Source organism: Aquila chrysaetos, chromosome 9 (assembly GCF_900496995.4).
Source record: "Aquila chrysaetos chrysaetos chromosome 9, bAquChr1.4, whole genome shotgun sequence".
Lineage (NCBI taxonomy): Eukaryota > Metazoa > Chordata > Aves > Accipitriformes > Accipitridae > Aquila > Aquila chrysaetos.
In genome coordinates this window covers 14,843,084-14,870,928 of record NC_044012.1, presented here as the reverse complement: position 1 = coordinate 14,870,928, position 27,845 = coordinate 14,843,084, and the positions used below count along the sequence as shown (strand labels likewise).

Genomic DNA, 27,845 nt, shown 5'->3' with positions numbered 1-27,845 from the left:
GGACCAACGGGAAGGCGGCGGCGGGGCGGCGCAGTCACATGACGGTGCGCGGCGCTGCGGGGTGTTGCTGGTGGGGGCGGCTTGTGGCGGCGGCGCGACCATGGTGAGGGGCCGCGGGTGGCGGGGGACCGGGCCGGGCCGGGCCGCGGCGGGGGGTGCCGTGGGGTGCTGCGGGGCGCCGCCCGTCTCGGCGCCGAGGCCGAGGCTGAGGCTGGTCTGGCCGCTGCCGTGTGTGCAGGTGGGAGGAGTCCGGCCCGCGCCCGCCGGTGGCCGAGGGGCAGGCCCGGCCGCCCGGGGCTGGCCTGGACCTGGGGGCTCCTCTTCGCTGCCGCTCGGGCGCGCCGTCAGCGGCTGCGCTCGGCCGCTGGCGGCGGTGGGCCGGGCTGGGGCGGGGTGGGGTGGGGGGGCCGGAGACGGGCTCGGGCCCGGGCTCGGGCTCGGGCTCGGGCTCGGAGGCCGCCGCCCGGCTCGGGCGGGGCTGAGGTGAGGGCTGGGCCCGTTGTGTCCGCGGTAACGGTTCGCGCTGCGGTGAAGGCTGCCCGCGGTCCGCCGCTGCGGCCGGTTAGTGCGAGTCACTGCTTTACAGGGTTCAACCGAGTTTGCGTGTAGGGGCGCGGGGGAAGTAGGTGTTTTTATTGGGGAACCGCCGCTGTACTTGCGGTCAGAGTTTAAGTGTATTTTAGCGTGCCGCTCCTGTCATAAACCCGAGGTTATGTCATTTCGAGTGCTGTGTATATGGGCTCTTGTTGTCCACGGGGCAGTCTGCTGTTCAGTTATTCCTGACCCTCCAGGACTGCTGTTTCCGACTTTCCTAGTGAACCTCCTTTCTCTACCTGCAGAAAAGGTGGTTTTGCATTGGTGGGCCCAGCTCCATAGAGTCGTTTTGGAGCAAATGCTGGGGTTTATTTGAGAGGCAAGCCTGAAATTTCAGCATGGAAATAGCTCTTATTGAGAAATGCTTTTCATTTTTCAATAAAAATAAGGGACAATCAAGTTTCCTAGTAAAACCGAAAAGTCTACCTCTTTAACTTTCAATAACATTGTAAGCAGCACGTGCTATAACTATCATGGCATGTTAATTAGCTGAAGTGTGGAGTATAAACAGTACTAACAGTATGTAGACAGTGAGGCAAAACCTAACTGCTTTATAAAGCAGGGATTGCACTGTTCATAGGCTTTTGGCACAGGCTTTCTTTTTAAAGTTATGTGTATGTTGCTATCAGTTTAATACTGTATCCTCTAGAGGTGTGTGGGGGGGGCAAAACCTGTAATGTTACTTGAAAGTTTAATGGAAAATACTTAATTGGGTGATGAGAAATGCTAAATCTACATAGATAGCAGTCCCTGTCCCCCACATAAATACTTTGTGGTAGTCATTAACTCATGAATGATACAACTTTCCTCTTCCTGTCAATTCCATGGGAACTGGCCTGAGACTTCTCTGGTCTTGTGTCCTCTTTCTAAGAATAGCTGGTATCAGGTGATTCAGAAAAAATAAACTTTTAGGTGTTAAACATGGGATAATCCCCTCTACCAAATTAGGCCCTGCTGCCATTTCCTATGGTCAAGCTTGGTTTAAACCTTGAAGCTGAATGTTTAAGTACCTTTAACAAGACTGATTTTAAGAGGGTTCTGGCTGTTCTTGATCATCCCCTGAATAAAAAGTCCAGCCCCTTCATTCTTGTTAATGTCTCGTGGCTTCCTGTGGCAGTAAGTACTAGTTTAAACATGTGAAAAATGTTTTCTTCTCTCTGGTTCATCTTTGAGCTCCTATGCTGTGAGATACAATAGAAGTTCTGGAGTTGCCTTCAGTGTTGCAGAGAAATACTTTCTATATGGCATAAAATGCTTATGCATATTTTGTTAATTCCAGGGAGCTCAGTGACTTTTACAGCAATGCGTTGTGTGCGCCCAGGCTTCATCTGTAGGTTGGCAGTTGTCCTTATCAACTTCTGTAGCTAACCCATCTTCTGTCTTGGGTAGTGTTCATTTTAAATGTCTCAGTGGTGGCTGGTTGGTAGGTAGTCCTAATAAAATCCAACTAGGAGGAGGCAGAAAAACTTCTTTGGGTAAATCTCATTCATTGTGGTACTAAACACAAGCATGTAAACAAACAGAAGGAAAAGTCATGTCTGGAATAGGCTGTAAGCACATCAGTTATCTAAAGAAAAGTACTTAATTGTTTGGAGACTAGGTGAAAATGCACTTTAGAATGGAACAGAAGCAAAACATTCCACTTTGTATTATTTATACTCTGCATCTAGCTTAAGATACCTATATCATCAGAGTACAAGCTGTTCGGTAGGCTCCACAAGCTTGCCTTGATTCTGCTGTATTTCAATACTACGTAATCCTTTCTCTTGAGTACTGCAAGTTAACCAGAGTAAGTGGAATGAGCATCCTAACTAGTCAACACATTGACCCAAAATAATAACCCTCTCCAGAGTGCAGCTAAGTGTCAAGTATGAATCTTAGGAAGTCTTCCCATGGAGCTGAGTGTTAGAAAATAAGTAAATCCTACATAATAGTTGTAATGTTCGCTTTTTGAGTTCAAGAATAGTTGCCATTATGAGGATAGGCATAGTCCAGAATAATGTTTGCTGCTGCGATAATACACTTTTCTAATTGTTATCTGCAGGATAACTTGTATTACCCACTCTGATCAGCCAGACAGTAGACTTCTTCCAAGCTAGTTTGGGGTTTAAAAAAATTCTTGTTTTCCAAGCAACTTAGAGTTCACTAGCCTTTATTTAAAAAAAAAAAAAACAAGGAAACAAAACCTGAAACAAACAAAAAACCACACCCCCCAAAAATGCACACCAAAAGCCAGCTCTCCTCACCCCCCTGCCAAATTCAGCTGCTGTGTGTTATGACTTCAATAACTTGCATGTGGTAACTTATGATAGTCCTTTCTTCCAAGCTAGAAGACGACTATGGTCTTTTGTACAGAAACTGATAGTGCAGCTGAAAGAGGCTGTTCTCTGTCCCTTCTCCACTGCTCACTTGCTTCCTTGTGGCTTCAGAGGAAAAAAGGCTAGGTAACAAGTAAAGCAGAAAACTGTTCACATCAACTCTCCTTTTTTCTTCAACATTTGCAGTGTATCTAGTAGGGGTATGGCTCAGGCATTTCTAAAGTCTAAATGGCTGCATAATTGCTATAAATTGCTTATCTTGTGTTCATGCAGGAGTTTATACCTTATAGTACATGTTGTTGACAAGGCAGGACATTCTGTGCCTTGATTATGGAGTATTGCTGCTTTTCTCCAGTGTCAAAGTATCTCCCACTTCAAAAGCTTACGTTCAAGACTCTTGTTTGTAGATTGGCATAGGACTCCACAGTGCAGTTGCATTTTTTGATAAAATAACACTTGAAAATACTGTCTTGTGTTACTAGGTTCCTCATTTGAAGTGGAAGCTACAGAGCATAAACAGCTTTATTCAACATTGTATCTGACAGAAGAACTGGTTTCTAGTTTGGTGTGTGCCCTGCTGTCATTGGTATACTTTTGCTCTACGTTCTCTTTACTTCAGTTGCTTTTTGCTACAGCTTCCTCAAACTTCAGGCGTATGTGTCAGGATATGTGTATCTTGATGTGATTTTGTGTATCACTTGATAATAACCAGGTTATGTGTGGAAAACTCTATAGTTCTGAAGCTGAAAGTAGCTTGCTTTCTAAAGTGGAAAGAAAAGGGTAAGCTGATAAATATTCAGACTTTGAAAAGTAAGAAAGAGTTGGTGCTGCTGTTAAGATGTTTTCATATAGAAGTAAAGCTGCTACAAACAACACCTCAGGCTGCTTCCGTTGTTTGCTTGTGACAGTCAGTGGTAGCTTATCTCACTACCTGTGCAACTGTAAAATGCTGAGATTGTCTTTTCTTTAGACATGAAGTGCAGTACCCTTGTAGTAAAGACATCTTTGTTTAGACCAATCACCTTCTCAGTCTTCAAATCAGACAGGTATGAAATGTAATTTTACTTTTAATCTTGAAGAGATACAGAAGAAAAAAAGTTAATCTCTGTGGTAACATGGAGATGCTTCTGTTGATGAATTCAGTTATGTACTTAGTACGGTCCTGGTGTTGAATACAGTGTGGGACCGTGCTGCTCAAATTTAGAGCAGAAATGGAAATGCTGTCAATATCTTCTGTTGATGCAGACAGAATGTGATGTAAAGCTGACTCTGGTTCATTATAAATGGGAAAGCTAGGTCAGACAGAGCAAGGCTCTGAAACTCCATTATTTCCCCAACTGTTGCTAAAAGACAGTGGTTAAAGTTAAAGTGTATACCTTCAATTAGATATTTCTGATGAGATCATTATTGGTGTCATGTAAAGCATAGTCTCAAACTTGTCATAGCCATTATGCTTTAACCAGTGGTTTTCACACCAAAAGAAAGGAAGCTGATGCTCGTGCACTCTGCCAACCACGTCTTGAGGTTGTAACAAATATTATGTTTTTCAATAAATGCTTTAACTTGATGTTGCTGTCAAAAGGCCTTTTCACAGCCCTACTTGCAGTGTTTTATGTGGTTGTAGGGTGAACTAGGTGAATGGTAAACTATTAATCAGCTGGGCTAGTCTTCTAGCTTATTTGATGTTTTACAGCCTAAACGGCTCTCCCAGCACTACATGGCCTTGGGGATGGAAGAGCAGGACTGGTAGCTGTGTAAGCTTAATGCCCATTAGGAGAAGGGGGCTTAGGAAATTGTGGTTAGTGTTAACGTTACTGCACTGGTTTTAGCTGTGCTTTAAGATAGAGAGATCTGATGTGGTTAGAGCATATGGCATTCAGCTCAGTAGTGATGTATCTTCTCTAAAGCGCTAGTATGGGTTCAGGGGACTGTAGATTGTGACAAACATTCTGGCATAGACATAATTCAGCAAGTCTGTTACATGATGTTTTGATATTGATTGTTGCACACTAGTCCCAGCACTGTCATTTTCTGTTCCTTGAAAGTCCGATCTGTCATGGAATAAATAAAGCTTAGCAATTACAGCAGAGTTCTGCTGGTAGAACGTACTTGCTTCACAGCTGGAAGTTTTCTAAGAGTTTGTAGCTATTGAATTGCCTGGGAAATAGGGTCATCTAGCCATGGATACTACTTTTGCCTTATACTTAAATTGTTTTTTGGAAGATCTGCACTTTATGTGATTAATTAGAGAGAGCTTTGTAAAAGGGGTGGTCATTCTAATTAGCAGGGGTTTTTTTTTCTGTTGACTAAACAGACTTGTTGATTAGTTATTGTGCAGGGTTTGAATATTACTGAGGCACATTGAGTCATAGAAGTGTTGGTTGGAAGGACCCTTTATCTCATATAACCTCCTGCTTGAAGCAGGGTTATCACCAACGTTAGATCAGATCAGCCTTGATTTTATCTAGCTGGGTGATTGAAAACCTTCAAGGGCAGAGTTTTACCGCCTGTTTGGGCACCATCCAGGCAAGAACAGTATTGCATGGCACTGTCTGTTTTCAGTATGTGGAAAAAGGTAGTGGGGAGAACGAAGTCTGTGACTCTTATTAGAGAGATTCCAATTGCAGAGCAAGAACCCAGTTAAATACAGGAGAAAACAGGGGCGTGCCAAAGCCGCAGTGCTCTGTAACCATTAAGTTGCTGTTGAACTAACACCTCTCTATTTTAAAGAAGACCTCAATTTTAATCCCAGTCCTCAAAAGATACTTATGGGGACTCCAAGCAAGGGGTGTGTGGGAGGAGTTGGTACTCAAGATACTGTTTTTAAGAACATCAGGGTGATGTAATTCATGGCCTGCTAGCTTGTCACTGCGATTTAGTAAAAGGAGGAGACCAGGAACCTTCTGAACACAGTGGATGAGGGGAAAAAATGTAAATAGTTGAGAATGTAGTGAAGCTGCAGGCTCGGAGAACCTGCTGTGCAAATCACTGTGTACGTGGTATTTGTCAAGAGTAGAGAAGATGTAACTGGGACACAACATCGGTGCTTTTATCTCTGTCAGTATTTCAGAGAGGCCACCTGAAAACAAACTGCAAGATTGGGAGAAGCTGGAAGGCTCTAATGAGATGTTGAAAACTGGGCCTAAACAATAGGTGGATGGTGGTGTTTCCTTGTAAGGTGTTAGGAGGAAGGCTGGTTTTAGGTGGGGACAGCATTAAGTGTTCTGATCTAAGTAAATTTGGACATCTTAGAGGATAACTTAAAGATGCTAATAGGAACTGATCTCCAGTCTGGTAGAGGGCAGGGAGCAGCTGCAGTAGGAGAAGGCCTATTGTAGTTGGGTTGGGGGGCAAATTTAAGGCTGTAAGCAATGGATTTAATTAATATTATAAGAAAATGCAGTATGATCCTTGGAAAGGCAAGAGATGTTGAAAGTTTAAGTTGAAGGCCCAGAATGTGCCTCTTTGAGGAGAGGTAAGAGGAAGAGGGTCACTGGGACAAGTAGGGGGACATGAAGAGTTGTTGCTTCTCTTCAGTTTTCTATTGCCTTCTGCAAGTTGCTTCTACCTTCCGGAAAGCAGTAACTGTACTTTATGCTTTGCTTATCTGAGACTTGTCCTTAACAGAGTTGTGTGGCTCAGACGGCAGTTAATTGAGAACTTGTGAGTACAGGAGAGCATGTGTACAGTTGCAGCGTGTGCAGTCCGGGCATTGCTTTGAAGCTCTGTGGAAAGAAGTAATGCTTCCTCTCAGCATAGTGATGTCTTTGCTCTTGAAGCTTTTTCTTGCCAGATACTTGCACTGGATTCTTGACCTCTAAATGTTGGAAGGGAAAAGTTGACCCTGTTCTGTCCCCATAGTTTTGCACTCCAAGAAGCAGTGCTGCTCGCAGGTTACCTATAACCTATCTCTCCCTGCCCTCAGGTTTTTGCAGAGTACTGGGAACTTTCTCCCTTACGTATCACACAGCTATTTCTGACAACTCTGGAGTGGTCACACTGCAGTGTCACTTGTGCTATGTTCTAAACTACAGGAACCCAGTTTGAATCAAGTCATGAACAGCTTCATAAAAATAATTGAGTTCTGTTTTTTTCTTCCAGCCAACAACACAGCAATCTCCTCAGGATGAACAGGAAAAACTCCTGGATGAAGCCATTCAGGCTGTGAAGGTGCAGTCTTTCCAGATGAAGAGATGCTTGGTAAGAATGTGACTTTAAAATGCAATGAAGCTTCTTGTCTGCTATATGTTAAACAGTAAATCAATACTAATCTCTAGTGCTGTGAGGAAAATTAACCCTTTATGCATCTTTCTGGTAGAGGCTTTGCAAATAAATGAGACAGCTTCTCAATGAGAGTTAGCCTTGAGTATTCTTTGAATGTGTCTTCCTGATTTTGCTCTAGTATTTGACAAGATAAATTAAAAAGTTGTGCCTTTATAATTTATGTGCTCGCATTTCAGTAAACCTAAACTGAGAATAAGCCTGCCTTGACATCAGAAGGCTATTGCTCAAATTCATTTTATATGGAACTATATGATGAGAAAGTATGTTGAACATAAACAAGAATAGTGTTGTTTTTTCCATGTAGTCTTTTCTTGGCATGAACCACAGGCTGTGAGGCTAATAATGAATTACCTGCTGCATAGGATAAATTTTGTAGTGATTAATTGTAGACTGATGCATGAATTCTTCTGTGACTGGAAAACACCATTGGCTAGGGTTGTGCTGAGATCTTTATCTTGAAATTGTAGCCAGTGCAGACAGATGATGTCATCATGTGTAGCTTTCTTGGGTTTGAGAAGCCTATTTTTATTTGGAGAAACTGCTTGAAGTTGCAATGAAAACTTATATATTCCTGTAGATTTTCACGTGGTTAGCCAAGCTAACTTTGTTTGCAGCCAAATGACAGTAGCAAGAAAGGTAAAACCCGTTCCAGTTTTATACTCTGTGGAATGCTTTTGAAGTCTTTGAAGTACCTGCAGCTGAGCTTTTCACTGCTATCTGTGACTGAGTGACAATATGCTAAGTGGATCACACTAGCAATTCCTTGCGTTCTCCCTCAAAACTTAATGCAGCTGCTTGTGATGGGTTGAACAAGTATGTATAGGTGGTAGATTAGAAGTTTGTCTTGTATCCTGTGATGCCAGGTGATTATATGCATCATAAATGTAAGTTATATGCAGCCTAATAAACTGTAGGGTGTTCAGTAAGGTGTTGTTCTTGGATGAGAAGTAGGGGAAGAGGAATCTAATTCTAACAGTGGTCTGCTGGCAGTGCGTATCCTCTGTCTCCTAGATGTTTCTTCATGACCTGAGCAAAACAACAGACCAGACTGGTGGCGGGGAGGGGGGGCGGGGGAGAATCTGTTTTATTTTGCTTGCTGGATAAGATCTGAGTGGTGAGCAGAGATTTCTGCATAAGCAAAATTTTCTTTTAAGTTTTTTGTACCATTAGTATTCACAAATTATTACTGTAGCTCTGTCTTCAGATATGTCTTCTTGTCACCTTCAGGTATAATGTTCTGCTTAATTAGGATGGGCAACATAGTACAAGCTAGATACTAACTCACTTGATTTAATTGGAATTTCCTGATGTTTACTTAACCTTGCATGCTTTTTTAAAAAGCTGTAAGTGTAGCTTTCTAAAATACTGCAGTTGCCTAGTATTATTTCTTACAGATTGTTCTCTCTTTCTTTCTTCCTCTAAAGGACAAAAACAAGCTCATGGATGCTTTGAAACATGCTTCCAACATGCTTGGTGAGCTGCGGACTTCTATGTTATCTCCAAAGAGCTATTATGAGCTCTGTATCCTTTGAAGAGGGGATGAATAGTTGAAGTGCTGAATTTGGAATGTTCATCTGCTCTTTTTGGTACAGTGGTGTCTCATCAGTCTCAGATATTTACTAGCACTTTTCTCCTCAATATTTAGTTATCTGGATATATTGTAGGAGAACACGCACTTATTTGCTCACTGTGTAAGTTCTTCTTATCCCTTTGGTATAAAACAGGTCTTTAATGTCTTTCATATCTTTCTTTGGGAGGTTCCAGAAGTCTAGTTCTGTAAAAATACCAGCTCTGTAAAACAACTCTGCTTGCACTATGCTACCCTAAAATCTGTAAAACCAACTTACTTTTTGCCCTTCATTATTATCTTAGCTTCTAACCATAAATCAGTGCCTCGGTGTATTTACATGTGCATACTGTGGTATCTGAAGAAGGGGAATCTTTTCATGAGACGTGGGAATAGAATGTGAATATATTCAAATACTACTTTCTCCAGGTGTGGATGATATTCTTCTGTGACACCTAGTATGCCTTTATTTTAGATACTCTGTTCAATCACATCTGTTTGCTTGCTATTTTGATTTAGCGTTTGGGGTTTTTTTTCCCCTTTTCTGATATGCTAAAAATGACAATTGAAGGCTTGGGGTTAATTTTGCACACTTGTCCCAATAGTGATTATTGTTTCAGAAGTACCACCTACCTGGGCATGATTGTATTTAGTACAGCATCTTTCCTTCTTGGTGTGAATGAGCAAATTACTATGTAAATCTGTTGTAGGCATTCTAACTTAAAATCCTTAACTATGAGAGACATGGCAATTTCTGATGAGCTACACTACTTGGAAGTCTACCTGACAGATGAATTTGCCAAAGGAAGGAAAGTGGCAGACCTTTATGAGCTAGTACAGTACGCTGGAAATATTATTCCAAGACTGTAAGTGTGTATACATATGCTGCAAATATTATTCCGAGACTGCAAGTGTGTATATGTTAGTGTGTGTTTGGTTTTTTTTAAAACTGGTGAATAGTGGTCAGACTCTGGGGTCAGATAATGATTGACTCTGCATTCTTGCTTGACAGCAAGAATTCAGTTTGAAATGGTGAATAGTATTTCTGCTTATCTTAAGAGTGGATTGCTATGAGACTTCGGACATCTAGGCCAAGAGTGCAGCTGCAGAAGGTCAGTTCCTCCTGCCAACGTGTTCATTTTGCACATGACCAAGATGGAAGCACTTTGATCTTGGAATAAAGTTGGCTTTTGGGTAAAGAGCTGGTCAGTGGAAGATCAACCAAGTACCACATTCTGATCAGTGAGATAGACTACACATTTATTAACTTTTTCCGTTATCTGTTAATGAACTCGTACCTGAGGATCTAGGTCTTAGATCCTCACACATAGTAGATGCTTTGTAACCATCTGTCTCTTTGGAAAGTAAGAAGTGTGAGAAGGAAACTGAAAATTTCTGTAACTTAATTCTTAAAAGCTTTGTGTTTCTCTATATTTTTTTTGGCTATGTGTTAGCATGCCAGAGATGATACTGGAAGGTTTATCTTTAAATATGTGACCATTAGGCTGGAGTAGATCTTCTAGATATTCAGACTTAGGACTCAGATTTTGCTTGGTACTGCAGTTTTTAATTCCTGGCCTTATGTTCATGCCAGGAAGAGGCTTTGGAGACACCAGGCTGCAGCCTCATGCATTTTCTGGCGTTTGGCTAATGACTACCACAATGTCTTTACCCCTCTGCATAATCATTTGAGTTATATTCCTACCTGCTTGATGTAGACTCTGGTTCTCCCTGATGAACGCTTCTAGTGCTTTCATGGAGGTTCTGTGCACATCCATGCATGAGGGAGAGTGGCATACAGAGAGGGTTGAGGCCTCTAAACTGAATATGTGAAGGTTCTGAGCATTATTTTTCTCTTAAGCTGAAGGGGAGTCCAAGTATACTGGAGTACTAGTCCCTTGCATCTTGCATGTTCCTTCTACCTGTTGCTTAATATAGAGATGCTGGAGGAATGAGTACAGGCTTGAGGATTTCCGAAGAGCATAACACCTGTCCTGCTAGACTACAGTGTGAAAGAGGCTTAACTGCTTCACCATAACAGATTACTTATCTATATGTGCCAGAGCTGTTTTCCAGCTTAGTGGGGTGCTGGAGGTATAAACAAGCTAGTCTGAGAGCATTCAGAACTTCATGCATGCTAAGCATTTACACATGCAATGCATAAAGCATTGTAATGCGGTCAAGTGGCTGTTCAGACTTTCTGTGCTCTGTAGCAGAGGAGAATAGGAGTTGAAAGCTGATTAAATATCCAAAATTATGGGACCTAGCTGATATTTTATTGCTTTCTGTGCTTTGGTAATTCTGCCAGCATGAAAGAAGGGAACTGTTGCCTTTGAGTGTGGTATTGTTACTTTACAATTTATTGTTTGATTCTGTGCCTTTTGCAGGTATCTCCTGATAACAGTAGGAGTTGTCTATGTCAAGTCATTTCCACAGTCCAGGAAAGATATTTTGAAAGACCTTGTGGAGATGTGCCGTGGAGTACAGCATCCTCTTAGAGGCCTCTTTCTTAGAAACTATCTCCTGCAGTGTACCAGGAATATCTTACCAGATGAAGGCGAGCAAGCAGAGTAAGAAAGATGGGCTATAACTTTAAAAAATTACTGTTTTTAACAGAACATATTTAAATTTTTTGTATGACTTTCTTCAGATTTGAGAGAAGTAGATATGTTAGAACTCTACAGTTTTGACAGGTGTTTGGTCCATTAAGAATTCCCTTACAGAACTAAGGTCTCTCACAAATGAGGATATGAACCTCTCTTATGAACCCAGATATCGAACCACACACTTCCCTACCCTCTTACCTTCTTAAGAATTGGATGTTCACCAGTGGATGATGGAAGGATGAATACCTCTGACAAGCTTTTCCTGTTCCTAACCTGTTCTCAATTGCAGTGAAGAAACCACTGGAGACATCAGTGATTCAATGGATTTTGTGCTGCTGAACTTTGCTGAGATGAACAAACTTTGGGTGCGAATGCAACACCAGGGCCATAGTCGGGACAGAGAGAAAAGGGAGCGAGAAAGGCAGGAACTGAGAATCCTAGTAGGAACAAACCTGGTTCGCCTCAGTCAGTTGGAAGGTGTTAATGTGGAGCGATATAAGCAGGTAGGATGTCTGTCCATCCTTATGACTTCTGTTAATTTTTTCCAAATGAAACCAGTTTGGACTTTCAGATCAGCAGCTTGAAGTGTTACAGCTATGCTAAAAGTCCAGTGATCTTGGTGCTTCTTGAACTCTTCACCTGAGGAAAAGTTCTGAATGCTAATGAAGCTGTATAATGTGTTGTGAGGCTAAGGACGTGGCTCATGCATTTTTCCTATAAGCTTGTCTGTAACATTAACAAGAGATTTTAAAACTTTTGTTCCTGATTCCCATTTTACTTACAGAATAATGAGTTGCTTTAAGGGATGTGTACGCATACAGTGTTCTATGATAGACTTTACAAGTTAAATGAAGCTACGTTTCCCAAAGCATTCAAGAGAACTGTTATTGCATGAAATGATAGTCAAGCAAATATATAATTTAGAAGTCTGTCCCTTGTAAGTTTTACCATATAGCTGCTGAAAATGATTTTGGTCAGTGCTGCTGAGACCCTGAGTAGTGGTATGTGCCAGCAAAGCTAGTAGCACTGACTTACTAAATCAAAGTTTGCAGGTTGTATAATGTATAAAAAGGACAGATGTCTGAGACCAGTAGATTTTTTTGCTCTGAAGGATGGAACTGCTGAAAAATGGGACTCTTTATGAGAAAGCCTTTATGTAAAGGTTAAGCTGAGAAATGTTAGAAATACTGTTCTGCTTGGATTAAACACGTATGTCTGAATATAAACTTAGAAAGTAACTGTAAAATCACTGCAAGACTACTTTTCCTATTCCAGATTGTTCTGCCCGGAATATTGGAGCAAGTTGTAAACTGTAGAGATGCTTTAGCTCAGGAGTACCTCATGGAGTGCATCATACAGGTGAGTTGCTTAAATTCAATTGCCTGAATTCATTCAATCAAGTGATGGGACACGGGGACACTTACTCCTATACTTTTAGTCAGATTCAGGCTACTTTCACCTCTTCCTCATGAACTGGAAAACTTTGTCACTAGGACTCTTACGTAGTGGCTTGTCCCATATTTCTCTGCCCATATACCAGGTGGGCAGAGTGGAGATGAACCTATTTTGTGCTCCTTCTGTTGTGGAAGCTTGTAAATATCTGAGCAGCAGTGCCTGCAGTATGAATTGTAATAGGTAACTGGGCCATGAAGTTATCCATTTGTCTTGCATCTCTTGCTTCATGCATTTACCCAGTCAAGGTCAGCTTGGGGAACCCTAAAGCATTCGTAGGCCAGATTGTATTTATTATGTGGCTGTCTGCTTTAGAATTACCGTTGCATTTTACTGCTGTGTAACAATGGGCAAATTCAGTTTATAACTTGATGACTATTGATCTAAAACTTCAGGTTTTCCCAGATGAATTTCACCTCCAAACCTTGAACCCATTTCTCAGAGCCTGTGCTGAGCTGCACCAAAATGTGAATGTGAAAAATATAATTATTGCTTTAATTGACAGGTGAGTGACCAAGGGGGTGGAAATTGGCTCAAAGTTAAGTTTGTGTTGTGCACAAGCAGATGATAATTCTTTTAGCACTTGTGATATCAAAAATTGAAAGCTTCCAACTTCACTGTTTCTATGTCTTTCTATCAGCTGTAATTAAGGCTGTGAAGAATATTATTTCTATAGCTTCTGCTGTCTGGACTCTGCTTTTACAGCTTCTGATGAAACCTTGCTTTAAGGACTGATTGAAACCTGTAAACAGATTAAGCCAGGAAACAACTCATTTAGTATTGACCATTTTCATGTTTCTGAACTAAAGTGGCAGCAGTGTTCTGCTTTGACAGCCATATCGGTCATAGCTATCTCTTGAAAACTTGAAGATCCTAATGGCTAAATCGCATATAAAGGATACTTTGCCTTGCAATTTTGATCAGAGAACACAACATATGCCTCTTCAGAAAAGAGCTAGTATGAAATGGAACTACTTTCTTATTCTTAGTTTACCACTAGCTTCCTGCCTGTTCTCCCAAAAGTATGTTTTTCCTGTGGAGGTGCTGCTTAAAACTGCTTTCGCTGAATTCAGATGTGAGGGAGAAATCAGAACTGAAGTTTTGATTTGTATCCTGAAACAAAAGAACACAGATTATCAGTGAGTACTGCAGAAAGGAAGTGCACTTACTTCAAAAAGTGGACTTTTTGAAGCCTCAAAAAAGCCTTGTCCTCGCGTTTGCACACAGACGTGTGTACCTTTGTATATCTGGTCCATGTACCACTGTATGGACTTCAGTTACCATAGAGGTCTTGAGTCCCACTGGCATTCAGCAATGAGTAGGGCGGTTGTGTCTTTGTTTCTTTATCTTCTCTAATGCCTGGAGATGGAGCATGTATGTTATGTATAACTGGTATAACTTAGGATCTTGAATTTTTTACTTACCAAATCTGTAGTTTGTTTTCTCCAGGTTACATCAGATCTATTTGTTCAGGACTTCAGTCTTAGTGGAGTATCTTTCAGTATTTGTGCATTTGGCAGAGAAGCAGCTCTGCCTTCACCTAGAGGTGTTCACAGGAATTCATTGGTTTTCTACACTTTGCTGCTGTGGCTGAGATTTTTCATAATTTTGTTAGCTTTTAAAGAAAAAAACAAAACCACAAAACAAAACAAAAAACCTGCAAAACCTACAAAACCCCTAAATCCCAAGAAGCATTGCCTGAAACAATCTAGTATCTTGAGGCTACTTTCAACAGAGGTCATCTTTTGCTAGGTTCTTACATTAGTGTGTAGCTATAATTTTTGCAAGAAGATTTTCCTCATGTAGCTTTTGCTATCATGTCTACTTAGGGGACTTCAACAGCTTTGGTATTACTTCCACAGTAAGTTTTCTATTCGTACTGTTAGGAACAACAGTAAGCAACTGACTAGCAGTGAACCTGCTGTCCTCCTAGACTTAATGCTACTGTGTTTTGTTGGGCCACTAATACTGTCTTCCAGAGCCTTCTCATTTAGCTGCAGGACAAGGGTAGAAAGGTGGCAGTGTGATGATTATCTTCTTTCTAGTATGGCAACTCGTGCTTTTGACTGTAATGTTACTGCAAGTGTTGGAGGATATGAGTGGATCTGTTCTTGGAATCTGTCCTGGTTTCAGCTGGGATGGAGTTAATTGTCTTCCTAGTAGCTGGTACAGTGCTGTGTTTTGAGTTCAGTATGAGAAGAATGTTGATAACACTGATGTTTTCAGTTGTTGCTAAGTAGTGTTTTGACTAAAGTCAAGGATTTTTCAGCTTCTCGTGCCCAGCCAGCGAGAAAGCTGGAGGGGCACAAGAAGTTGGCACAGGACACAGCCAGGGCAGCTGACCCAAACTGGCCAACAGGGTATTCCATACCATGTGACGTCACATCTAGTATATAAACTGGGGGGAGTGGGGGTGGGGGAATTGCTGCTTGGGCACTAACAGGGTGTTGATCGGCGGGTGGTGAGCAGTTGCACTGTGCATCATTTGTATGTTCCAACCCTTTTATCATTACTGCTGTCACTTTATTAGTATTATCACTATCATTATTAGTTTCTTCTTTTTATATTCTGTTAAACCATTCTTATCTCAACCCACAAGTTTTACTTTTTTTTCCCCCGATTTTTCTCCCCCATCCCACTGGGTGGGGGGGAGTGAGTGAGTAGCTGCATGGTGCTCAGTTGCTGGCTGGGGTTAAACCGTGACAGAATCCATGCAGGTAGGGAAGATGTTGCTCTTCTGTTTGGATTGGAGTTGTTACGAGCAATTGTTGTGCGTTTCGGTGTTGTGTAGTTAAGATGTGAATCTGCCCCATACAGATAGTGCCTGTTGGCATTTCTCACCTTTATTTCAGCTGGCATGACATAATTGAAACTGAACATCAGTGACTGCTGAGGAAGCTTGTGAAGCTTCAGTGCCTATTCCTGTGGGGCTTTCCTGTTAAAGGAATTTTTCTGCAAATAGTCTTGCTTCTTTGGGATCTTTCTTGCCTTATTATGCTGCCATCTGCCTGCAACTTGATCATATTTTGTAGTATGCTGGCCTTACCCTCTGAGCTGTTGCCAAAAAAAGCTGCCTTGTCCCTTTGAGAAAAGGCAGTGATTGTTCCAGGCTTTAGAAAGTCTGCTTGTTACCACCCTAATGAAATGTTAAGAGTAGTTCAATGTCTTTTTTTTCCTGTTAGTGAAGTGTTTTGGCACCTCAACCTCTTCTTACCTGCTTTTTTGTTTCAAACCCAAAGTTCATTCAGAATCAAAGTTTAGAAACCCTGTAAGAAATAACTCGAATTTTAATTGTGTCCCTTCTCCTAAATATGTTTGTAGGTCTTCCTCTAATTCAGAACAGAATAATCTCTTAACAATTAGAAAGTAAAGGTAACAATGCTGAGTTTTAAGCTGCAGCTTTGGTAAGGTGCTAGCCTTCCTATAGCAATTCTTCTTATCTTGTATCTGACTTCTGCAGAAACAGTGGTTGGCATGACTTTCTCCTGTTATAGAAGGAGATAGCTCTACAACAACTTTTGAATGCTTGCTGGATAGCAACCTCTTGCTTTGTTTTTTTCCAAAAAAAGTACCCTTCTCCACTTCAAATTTACTTTGTATTTTGCTCTTTGCAAACAGTGGAAGTCGCAAACATGTTAGTCTGTCTTTGGAGACAAAGCATAGTTAAGTCAGCAGATTTCTTCTGTTTTTTCTCTGGAGACTGTTTTGCAGGGAATGCTACTGGATGTCTAAATTCAGTAATATCACTGAATGGATGCAGGATATTTGTTTTTCCATCAGCCTACTCTATACCTCTGTCTCTGCTGGAAAGAACAGAACACTTGCTGCTAGCTGAAGAACATGGATTATGAGAAACATCCTTGTTGCTCTTCTTCATCTTGCCATCTCTGTCAGCATTCTTTTCCAGGACTGATATTTACCAGGCTCAGTTGCTCTTAAGGCTTCTGACTTCCATTAATTTCCTTTTTGCTTGCAATAGAGCTTGCAAATATACCTGAAGGACTTGCTTTTTCTGCCAGTATCTCTTTCTGGCCTGTATCTGAGGAGTGGAAAAACTATGCTGACCAAGCTGCTTTACTTTATCTGTTACCAGGTTAGCTTTATTTGCACATCGTGAAGATGGACCTGGTATCCCAGCAGATATCAAACTGTTTGACATCTTTTCACAGCAGGTTGCTACTGTAATACAGGTATGCTGGGTATTCTTGAATGCAGTTTTGGGGTTTTTTTTGCAAAGTTATGTGCTTTTTTTATCAACTCAGTGCTGTCTTAAATTACAGTCTCGCCAGGACATGCCCTCAGAGGATGTTGTATCTTTGCAAGTTTCTCTCATTAACTTGGCTATGAAATGCTATCCAGACCGTGTTGACTATGTTGATAAGGTGTTGGAGACAACTGTGGAAATATTCAATAAACTTAATCTGGAACAGTAAGTGTCTCTTGCATTCTCTCTAGAGTGGCAATTCTAGACTTCTACATTTCACCGCGTTTGGCAAGATAGCAGAGACATGTGCTTTGGATGTGTAAGATAACTGCTTTTGGGCCAAGTTATAGAGGATCATGATAAACTACTGACTAACCAGGACTTGCTTACCTGTGCATAAATCCTACTGCGCAACTGTACAGCTACACAACGTGTATGCCAAGCTGTGTGTAGTCATTATCTATTCATCCCTTACAGCACTCTGGAGTTCTCTTGCTGAATTTGCAGCCACAGCCTCTGCTTCTGCTATCAGCAACTTAAAACATGCAGTTTCCACTGTACATCCTAAAGAGCAAGATAGGACTTGTTTTGATGCTTTATTTCCTTTCTCCCTAGCAGAAAGTTGCTTAGATGTTGTGGTATACATCAGAATTGGTATTGAGGCAGACTTTAAATCTGTCTACATGTGTGAACTATTGATTAATTGTGTTTTTTGCATGTATTTTCTTTTAGTATTGCAACAAGCAGTGCTGTTTCAAAGGAGCTGACTAGACTTTTGAAAATCCCTATTGATACTTACAACAATATCCTGACAGTTCTGAAACTAAAACATTTTCACCCACTCTTTGAATACTTTGATTACGAGTCCAGGAAGAGCATGAGTTGTTACGTGCTTAGCAATGTATTGGATTATAACACAGAAATTGTGTCCCAAGAACAGGTATGACATAAGTTAACTTGAAATTCTAGGTATTTAAACTACTGTTTGAAGACTTGAAAACACATACTAAGTGACTTCATGCAGGGTGTGCTTTGTTTCCTAGCCTTCATGCCCCTGCATGCCCCCACCTCCCCATCTTGGTAGTAGAGGCTTTATCCCACTTGATAATTCTTCCACCCATGTTCTTAGATATCTTGTCTTTGCACATCTTACCTAATGTCATCCTAGGAACTACTTCTGTGAGGTTTGAACAAAGACCCTGAATACCCTTAAGACTAGGCCTGTTACCTAAAGAAGGCTGGATGGTACTTTTGGAATCTGAATTTCCTCTGTACTGCTGTGCTGTCCCACTTGTGCTAAGAGGGACCCTTCTTCAGGGAGTAAGGCAAATATGTCCTAAAGTATCACCATCTAATAGACTTTCCTAGGGCTTTGTCAGCGCTATGAATGGCTGTAAAGATGTTCCCAGCTGCTGTCAACTTATGCTTATAGACTACTCTGGTTTAAACAGAGTTTATATTGCCTTTAACAGGTTGATGCTATCATGAATTTGGTATCCACACTGATCCAGGATCAACCGGATCAGCCTGCTGAAGATCCTGACCCTGAGGATTTTGCTGATGAGCAGAGTCTTGTGGGAAGATTTATTCATCTTTTGCGTTCAGATGACCCTGACCAACAGTATCTGGTATGTTGATCAGTGCTTCTGAATGCTTGTGCTCTCTGAACTGTCAGTTCGTGCATTATTTACTATACAGGAATTTAGTGTAGCTGGGAGCTGGGACATCACTGCTCTGGCACTGCAAACTCAGAAAACATTATGTATGACACCTTTAATGGTAGTATGAAATGTTGTTTATTTGGAAAAGCAGGCAAGAACTTAAAAGCATTTGTGGATTTAAACTTCTTGTCCCATGAGGTGGCAGTTTGGATGTAAATATATTAGTTTGTGGTAACTCTTAATTAACATTCTGACAACTTTATTTAACCATCTAGCTAAAAAGCAGCAAGTGAAATCTGGAGCACTGTGCCATTTGCATTCTCTTGGTATCAAAATACACAAAAAAGCTCAGAAAATACAGCTAATATGTTTGGCCTCATAGATTTTAATTAGTGTAGGTATATGGTCATCTTACAGCATGTAGTATATTTCTGCTTAGTGGTTACAAATGTTTTTCCTCTCTGCTTGGTCCATCCTTAATAGCAGGTTTGATATGGCCTTGAAACTCACGCTTTGTTACTTGTAACAGTTTGAGTTGATCCATCAAAGCTTTATGTAGCGCTCTGATGTTAATCTGCTATTTCTGGCTTTAGTTTATTTCAAGTTTAAATGATCTTCCTATATTGAGAAGTGTGTTGGGGGCAGAGGGACAGGGATATTCTGTCTATGCAGAATCCATTGGAGAAGCTGGCAGAAGATGTACTGAAGTTGGATGCTGTTACAGATTGCAGCAGCTAGATTTAGCTCTAGTCAGAGCTCAGGCCTGAGTAGGGACTACTGTGAAGTTACAGTTAGCATGCCTGAAATAAAATTGGCTGACTTAGTTTTAAAGTTGCAGCAATATCATACTGTATAAACAGTGAGAATAGACCAATGTACTCCAGGAGAAGCTAGACATGACATCACTGGTATTCATTTAGCTTGGGTTTAAGTATTGTATAAAAATTTCTTGCTTGAAATGTAGAGCTTTGCTGCAGCTTCTGTAATGGGGAGCAGCATAGCTTTAAGGCCTGTACAAGGATTGGAGGCAGTTGTGTTTCAGGACTTGCTTTTCATTGCCTGTGTTATTTCTGAATATTGCTGGAGTAAGGCAGGAAGGTCAACCAGGTTCTCATTCATTTCAAGAACTATATGGGTTGATTGCAGCTAGCAAGTACCATATTCATACAGGAAAAGCCAAGATAACCACGTGGGGTTTTTTTGCTAATAGAGAACAAAACTTTCCTCAAAGGGATGCTGGCACTAAGGGAGTTGATGTATTTTTAGTCCAAAAGACTTTGAATAGCTAGAGGTGTTGAAGCTGTTTTTGCAAAGCTTCTGCATATCAGGCTGTTGTCTTTCTCATCTAGCAATGCTTAGCTTTAATTGGATTGGCCACCTTTAAATGCCATCATAGGAGTTGTCAAATTACCTTTTGGATAGAATTTTGTAAGCTACTTAACACCTTTTAGTAAAAATGCTTAATAGCTTCTTGATGAGCATCACAAATGCTTGTATCATTTTCCTGCATTACAGAAACAGTAGGAGAAAATCTGAGGCTATGGGATTTTCACAGCTCTTTCACAGTATCTCACTTTAAATGATGCAGAGAATTCTAGTTATGAGAATACATGACTAACTCTATCAATAGATAGAAATAATCCCCAAATAAGGGCAAAAGTAGAAGCTAACTACAAACAAGTAGAGCTCCTTAGTCTTTCTCCACAGGTTTAGAACAAGGGTGATAGGCAGAAAAGTATCACGTTCATGTTGTGTGTGCAGCTTGTGCTCAAAACTGAGAAAGGCAATAAAAGAAGCTGTCGTTAATAAGCATAATGAAAAACTAAAACCAGGGGAAAATGGCAAAAGTTGCAGGTGTGGCCACCAGAATGTGGCACTATAGTCTTTCTCTCAGAGTATGAGAAGCCATATGTGTTTTGTTTCATGAAACTTGGTTTCTTTCTTTTACTTTCTTACAGGCTTAGGAAAGAATAGTCCTTTTTGTAGCTTCCACTGAGTTGAGGAAAGAATGTATCCGATGTCATTATTAAATGCAAGCTCAGGCAACTTCCATCTCACTGAACAATCCAAAATGTATCTGCAGTTAATACAATACAACAAGCGTTGCCTAACACTTCCTAAGCAGCTGTAGGAAAACTTTGGGCAAATACCACATAAAAAGCTACAGAGACTGCACAAATTTATTTCAAGTAAAGCGACTTGGATGTACTTCCCCCAGAATACTGTAATTTATCTGATGCTAACACCATGTCTTTCTGATGCTCTTGTTCCATAGAGTGCAGATTAAGTTATAGAGGCGAATAAGACACCTCTTTCAAGAGTTCTCTAAGCTTACAGTGCTTCTGTTTCAGATCCTAAATACTGCCCGGAAACACTTTGGTGCAGGTGGGAACCAACGTATTCGTTTTACACTGCCACCACTGGTTTTTGCTGCATACCAGCTTGCTTTTCGCTACAAGGAGAACTCCAAAGTGGTAAGCTGACCTATAGGTAACTCTTGTATACTTGCTTCTTTTTGGCTTTCTTAAAAATGCATTTTGTCTGGCTACAGTATGCTAAGACTTGATACAGAATGCTAGGGTTTTTTTTGCTCAAGGCAGATTTTTTTTTTTTTTTTTTTTTTTTTTACTTGAGGTGTGAATGCTTTCCAATTTAAGGAGGATTTTTATCAATTCATATTAAATTACCTCAGCACTTGAGGAATGGTGAAGCAGAAATTGGCTAGTTGTGTTTATTCATGAAGGTGACTGATATGTGGTTTTACATGGAGACCAGAGAACTATGACACTGCAAGTGATAGCATGAAACTGACTTAAATCTGGATATTGAAATTCATCAACTTCTAAGTCTGTAGCTATACTATTTTAATGTTTCTAAAAGCAAGTGCTTCTTTGTAGGTTAACTTACACGGTAGTTGCAAAAGTGCACACTAAAAAAATCACTGATCCATTTTGGCCCTTTAATGCTTTCTGATTGAGATAGCTTAAATATGTATTTTCCCTTATTGTGGGGGATATATTGTGGGGAAATAAGTTAAAATGCTGTTTGTTAAAACACTCCTCAAAATGAATGTTTTAAAATTGTCTTCCACTTCTGATTGATGCTCTAGACTGAACAGAATTTTTCTCCACTTAGCTAATTAGGCTTTTGCTCAGTTATGTTCTAAGCATAGCTGTGATAACTGCAATTCAGTGTAGACTTCTGAGGAAGGTTTCTATGAGCTGGTAGGAAAAATGGGTGTGAACTTTTTGTAAATGGAAGAAATACTTTGAAGACCCACTGAGGTCAACACAATACTGCTAGGGCACTCACTACTACTTCAGTAAATAAGTGGCTGGAGTGGCATGCAGAAGACAACAGACAGGACCACTTGACAGATCTTATTACAATTTAAATTCTCTTTTCCTTATAGCAATAGTCTTGTTCAAGCTTTGACTTGTTTCACTTCTCTAGGATGACAAATGGGAAAAGAAGTGCCAGAAGATCTTCTCGTTTGCTCATCAGACCATCAGTGCTCTGATCAAAGCAGAACTGGCAGAGCTGCCTCTTCGTCTCTTCCTACAAGGAGCACTGGCTGCAGGAGAGATTGGCTTTGAAAATCATGAAACTGTGGCCTATGAATTCATGTCCCAGGTGAGCGTCCAACTATTACTGTCCTGTGCTACCTTAAATTTGGCTTGGGTAGATTTCCTGAACGCTGAGCCATCCGGTGTGATTAAAACATCTGAAACAATTGACAGCTAATGCTACTAGGTGGAAACTCCTTATTTTCATTCTTGCTTCCCAGGCTGCTGTGGAATTAAGCTCCATTACTACTTATTTGAATACTCAGTCTGACAACATGTGGTATGTTGCAATGCTGCCTCCTACTTACATAGTTGGTTCACTGGAGGAGTGTAGCTTTCTCAACATAAAATACTCCTTCACTGCTTCTAAGACTGTCTCCCAGTTCCTGTTACCTAGCTGGTATTGCCCTGACCACAAGCACTCTTTGGAAGTTCTCTAAAATTTGCAGTGTTCACAACTGCCATGCTGGGCTTTGCTAATTAAAATCCTTGTATTGAAACCTATTATAAACTACTCTGAGAATGCATTTAAACCTGTTACTTGGTCTTAAGCCTTACTTGTTCCAAAAACCTTCCCATCAGATAGAGAACCAATGTATTTCATGTTATCCATATTGCAAGCTTTGTCCTAAATCTTTTCTCTAATACTGCTACTAATGCATGTTCTTAGACTGAGTTGCTGATAACCTCAGCTTTTCTTCACTGTCTTGTATCAGTTGCTATTGTAGCACAATTCTGAAGACAAGAGCAGCGTGACAATTATTTACCTTCTGTTAGAGATATGATTCAAGATTTTTAGTCTTGTGCGTTCTCTCAAGGCTCTTCAGCCACGCAGCAGCAGTGCAAACACTTTTCTTACCTACTGTGTGGTCACTGACCTACCACTCAACTTCTGCTCTACTGTTTTGTGTGTTTCAAAGAACCAAATCCTTTTCAGGGACTATTTCTGCTACTGGAGTTCCGTATTTGAACAGATGCTTGAAATGGAAAAACTCAATCTTCAGATTATATGTAGCATCTTATTTGTTTACTATGACCACTTAAGTAAGAAGTATTTCTTGTGAGACTTATTTCCAGTCTGTGGATTTAACTTGATTTTGACACTCTCAGTGAAAGATCTTTTTTGCTGCCTGAAGCTTTTAGCAAATGTAAAACTGGACACTTTCCTGCCATGTCACTAGCAGGTGTGATTTGTTGGTTTTGGTTGGTTTTGGTTTTGTTTTTTTTTTTTCTGATGTGTTCTAAAGCAGCGATTAAGAGTCTTGCTTCTCCCTTGACTAGGCTTTCTCTCTATATGAAGATGAAATCAGTGATTCAAAAGCACAGCTGGCTGCAATCACCTTGATAATTGGGACATTTGAGAGGATGAAGTGCTTCAGTGAGGAGAACCATGAGCCTTTGAGGACTCAGTGTGCGCTGGCAGCCTCTAAGCTCCTTAAGAAGCCAGACCAATGCCGGGCTGTGAGCACTTGTGCCCATCTGTTTTGGTCTGGCCGAAATACTGACAAGAATGGAGAGGAGGTAAGAACAAAGCGACAGCAGTGTAACACATCCTACCTCAGTAACATAGTTCTGCCTTTCTTCTGAAGGCACTTACTTCTGAAGTAGATATATCACTTACTGATGTAATTTGGTTGGAATGTGTCCTAATACATGAAGCTTCTAAATATCACTGCAGTGTAAGCTGCATAAATACAAAAATGGAGAAACCCCAAATTTAAGGATTGAAGTACTGTGCAAGCTTTGGAGTGTAAACTAGTTTAAGACTGGCTGTCAAAGTACAGTCTGCATTTTGCATGTGTTTATTATAATAGCTGTGTTTGCACGTGAACTACTAGACTTCCAAATTAAAGATACAAGTTGTTGAAGTTAAATGTAAAAAAAAAAACAAAAAACAAACAAACAAAAAAAAACCAAAAAACCAAACAAAAAAAAAAACCAAACAAAAAACCCAAACAAATTGTGTGTTCTTTGAGGCTTGTCACATAAGCAGTTGTGAAGAGCAGTGTTTGAAATCTGTTTCTTGAGGTATGCATTAGTGTACTTACTACAAAATTCAGTTCATTGATCTCATAATTGAAGGCTTTCAACAACTGTTCATGTTATTGCCTGATTTGACAAAACTTAAAATTGGTGGCACTCAGGCAAGGTAAGCTTTCAGTGACAGCTTGTTCTCCACAGTTTTTGTGTGTCTGTGTTTCTGTGGTGGACCACCAGGAAATGCCATATATGTGTGAAGGGAAGAGATACTGGAGCTCCCTAAGGTTCTTTTATTTCTTGTAACTTTTGGGTTTTCCCTTCTAGCTTCATGGAGGAAAAAGAGTGATGGAATGCCTAAAGAAGGCTCTGAAGATAGCAAATCAGTGCATGGATCCTTCTCTGCAAGTCCAACTTTTCATAGAAATTCTGAATAGATATATCTATTTTTATGAAAAGGAAAATGAGGCGGTGAGTGAAAATGCATTCTTTCCATAGCATCTTTTTTAAAGAGTATTTCTTTAAGCTTTTCATTCACCCTTCTGCCCCAAATCATGTCTCTTCAACTTGCTCTGTAGTCTCTCATGAGATGCACAAGTTCTGGTAATAACAACAGAGTAGTCAGTTCTTGATATGCTAGTAAAATTGTCAATAAAAGTTCATTCTTGTACATGGGGGAAAACACCAAACATTTGCAGTGTAGTTATGAACTTAAATATTGTGAGACTTGGATACCTGAAATATTTATTAAATCAAAACTTACTGGGACTTATATGAGAAAGTAGTAAGATTCTAACTTTAGAGGTACCTAACTTAATATGTACATAAGGGAAAGAAAATTTACAGCTGTTCAAGGTCACTGCCAAGCACACCACAAATGGTTGGTATAAGCTTTAATTTCAAGAAATAGATAGGACATCTCATGTACCAGCTTAAATTCTGCATCTGAAATCTGAGATTGTTACCTCATACATTTTCTGGTAGCAGATAACTAGTAAACTTACCCAGTTTGAAAAAGCTGCTTGGTCAAGTAGAGATCAACATCCCATCTGATGTCATCATTTGATCAACAGAAGATGTTAATTTATACCCTGTAGTTCTGAGAGAATGTCTAAAGAGATTTTAGGGATTTGCTGACTTTCCAACAACTGAACTGGCTTCCCGCTATAGTAGTGCTCTAGTGTAGGAGATGCTGTGTCTGATGGAGATGAAAATAAAACTTTGAATTTCAAAGCACTTGGCAGATGTAAAAATAGTCTCTGGATATAGTGGTGGTCTGCGGTGCATTTTGTGCTGTGGTGGTCTGTGTAGCGCTGGACTTAACACCATGGGCAGCCATACTTTCCTAGGTAATGACTTGGTCACCAAGAATAACTTTAAATCTGATATTGCCATCCTGACTGACTTCTACAAGAAACATTATGTTAGAGTGCATAGACAATCTGATTACGTGCTTTATTTGTTTAAAGCTTTTTAAATTTGTATTGAATAGACTGGGGAGAAATGCTGTGGTAAAACTTACAAAGCTATCAGGTTCATGACTTAAAAGTTCTTCACATTTGCTGGGATGGGGGGAGTTTCCACAAAACTCTGAAATCAGAATGGTCCTATGAGGAGCAAGAGAAGGCAGTGTCCAACAGTTTGTCTGCATACAGTCTTACCCATATTGTTAAGAACTGTCTAAATACCAATAGTTTAGAAACGAGCCTGTTAAAACTAATGTCTATGCACTTATGCACAGGTCTTGCTGATGACTTTTGTTCTGTTTATATTGTCCTGTAGGTGACAATTCAGGTTTTGAATCAGCTTATACAGAAGATAAGAGAAGATCTCCCAAACCTTGAGTCTACTGAAGAAACAGAACAGATTAACAAACACTTTCACAACACACTGGAGCACTTGCGTCTGAGGAGGGAATCACCAGAATCTGAGGGGCCAATTTATGAAGGTCTTGTTCTTTAGGAAGATACACACTGTACTTATTTCTTTTCAGTTACATACCATATGTTTTTTTTAAGATAGATTCATAGGTTGTGCCTTTCAGAAATGTCAAGTTAAGTTAACATTCATGTGTTCAGTCTGGCACTTCAAACACTTGTGTTGAGTACTCTAACAAATTTGAAAGGTTGGACCAGCAACTACAGGTTTCATCAGTTAGCATGGCTGAAACTTTCTTTGAAATCCATGTGACATGGTAGGGCTCTTCGGTTCTGATTTCTCTTCTGTCTGTTCACTGTTGCTTCTGTAGCACTAGAGTTCTAAACTGGCAGTGACTGTCATCTGAAACTGTGTCTGATCCTTACAGAGCATCAGATTTTTGGGATTATTGTATGTCAGATTCTGCTTGTGCTTTTCTTTTAATGCAAGTTAAGACTAAGTGTAATATTTTTCCCTAAAAACTAGAATATATTAATGCATGTTTGGAGAGTTTTAAAGTACCATGTTCAAAACAGAAGTTATATTTTGCATATTAAGGCTCTGTGACATTCAGTGAGGGCCAGTACTGTGCACAGGGCATATTTATCAAGATAATTTTGTTCCAAATAGTATAAAAATAGAGAATTTGCAATCTATATAGATATGTATAACCTTCATTACTGTAAATTTAGGGGAAAATGCATTACACAAGTTTATTCAGTATCATGATTTTGCACCAGTGAAACAATAAAGTTGCTATTAACACCTGTTGTTTCATGTCTTTTCAGAGCCCACTGTTGAACCCAATGCTAATGTTGAACCTTCTGATAAAAGCAAAAGAACTGTTTTGTAGGGACAGAAAAATCAAGGCATAGTTAACCTGGACAAGCTGGGAGGCTGCTAGCGTTTCTAATGTAGAAGTTTATCATTCAAAACCACTATTTTTCCAAATGATGCTGAGATGATGTGTGTTCACATTTCAGAATGCTTTTATGACATATTTTGAGAGAGTGGTGGAGAATCCTACTGGATTCTAGGTCTGTACAAGAGAGATGAGTGGCAATTAAAAGCTGTGGGAAACTAAGCAGTAGAGCAATTGCCAATGGCAACTCCTGTGAAAACTGCTATAGTCTGTAGGTTAATGCCGGTTGCTGAAAGCTTTGAAATGTCTGTTTTACCTTAACTGAATGTAATGGTCTAAAGCTAACTGACTGAACTTCCTTACTCCTTAAGTTCACCACTGTTGTGAAAATTGTCCTGGCTTGATTGGATCGTGAATGAGACCTTGGTGGGAGTGTCCAATAATTTAGTACTACCCGTTTTCTGAAAAAGGCAAATATGATCTTAGGGAAGTAAGAATTATGGAGTAGACAACAATTAGATCATTTATCTACTGATGTATAAGTCTGGCTTGGAGGGGAGGAGGAATGGAGAGATAATCTAATGGCTTTACTTGCCCAGTGGTATAATTAATGCTATTCAAAAATCTTAATGCTGCTCTGTATCTGTTGATGCTCTTCTCTTAAGAGAACCGTTAAGCTGATTGTTTTGTTATAAAACATCCATAGCAGAAGATGATTATTGTGTTCATGTAGATACATTCATATAGCAGGGATATGCCCTCCTAGTTTACAGTATTTGCTAACCATGTTTGTTTAATACTCAAGGTCGGTCCTTGTAACTTAAGAATTGTCTTTGA

The 27,845-nt window shown here is 40.2% G+C and overlaps 1 protein-coding gene across 3 annotated transcripts; it reads left to right on the top strand.

Moving 5' to 3' along the window:
• Positions 1–12: 12 nt before the first annotated feature.
• On the top strand, positions 13–26,911 carry VPS35 (VPS35 retromer complex component). 3 transcript variants are annotated; one of them, XM_030026918.2, is made up of 17 exons: positions 13–103; positions 7,014–7,112; positions 8,621–8,717; positions 9,506–9,629; positions 11,151–11,333; positions 11,659–11,872; positions 12,645–12,728; positions 13,217–13,326; positions 16,915–17,011; positions 17,102–17,250; positions 17,758–17,965; positions 18,498–18,653; positions 21,038–21,160; positions 22,140–22,319; positions 23,534–23,773; positions 24,557–24,700; positions 26,012–26,911. In XM_030026918.2, exons 1-17 carry the CDS (start codon positions 101–103, stop codon positions 26,189–26,191), a joined length of 2,391 nt encoding a protein of 796 aa, XP_029882778.1. In that variant the 5' UTR covers positions 13–100; the 3' UTR covers positions 26,192–26,911. The 3 variants fall into 3 exon arrangements, with proteins under 3 accessions (XP_029882778.1, XP_029882777.1, XP_029882776.1); XM_030026917.2 differs by having other exon boundaries at positions 24–44; XM_030026916.2 differs by lacking the exon at positions 13–103 and adding an exon at positions 631–844.
• The last annotated feature ends 934 nt before the right edge of the window (positions 26,912–27,845 follow it).

Bases quoted from the DNA above. Each gene is read 5' to 3' on its own strand.
- VPS35 (XM_030026916.2), top strand. From the start codon at position 713: ATGTCATTTCGAGTGCTGTGTATATGGGCTCTTGTTGTCCACGGGGCA. The intron at 17,012-17,101 runs GTATGCTGGGTA...CTTAAATTACAG, and splicing joins AGGTTGCTACTGTAATACAG to TCTCGCCAGGACATGCCCTC. The intron at 17,966-18,497 runs GTATGACATAAG...TGCCTTTAACAG, and splicing joins AAATTGTGTCCCAAGAACAG to GTTGATGCTATCATGAATTT.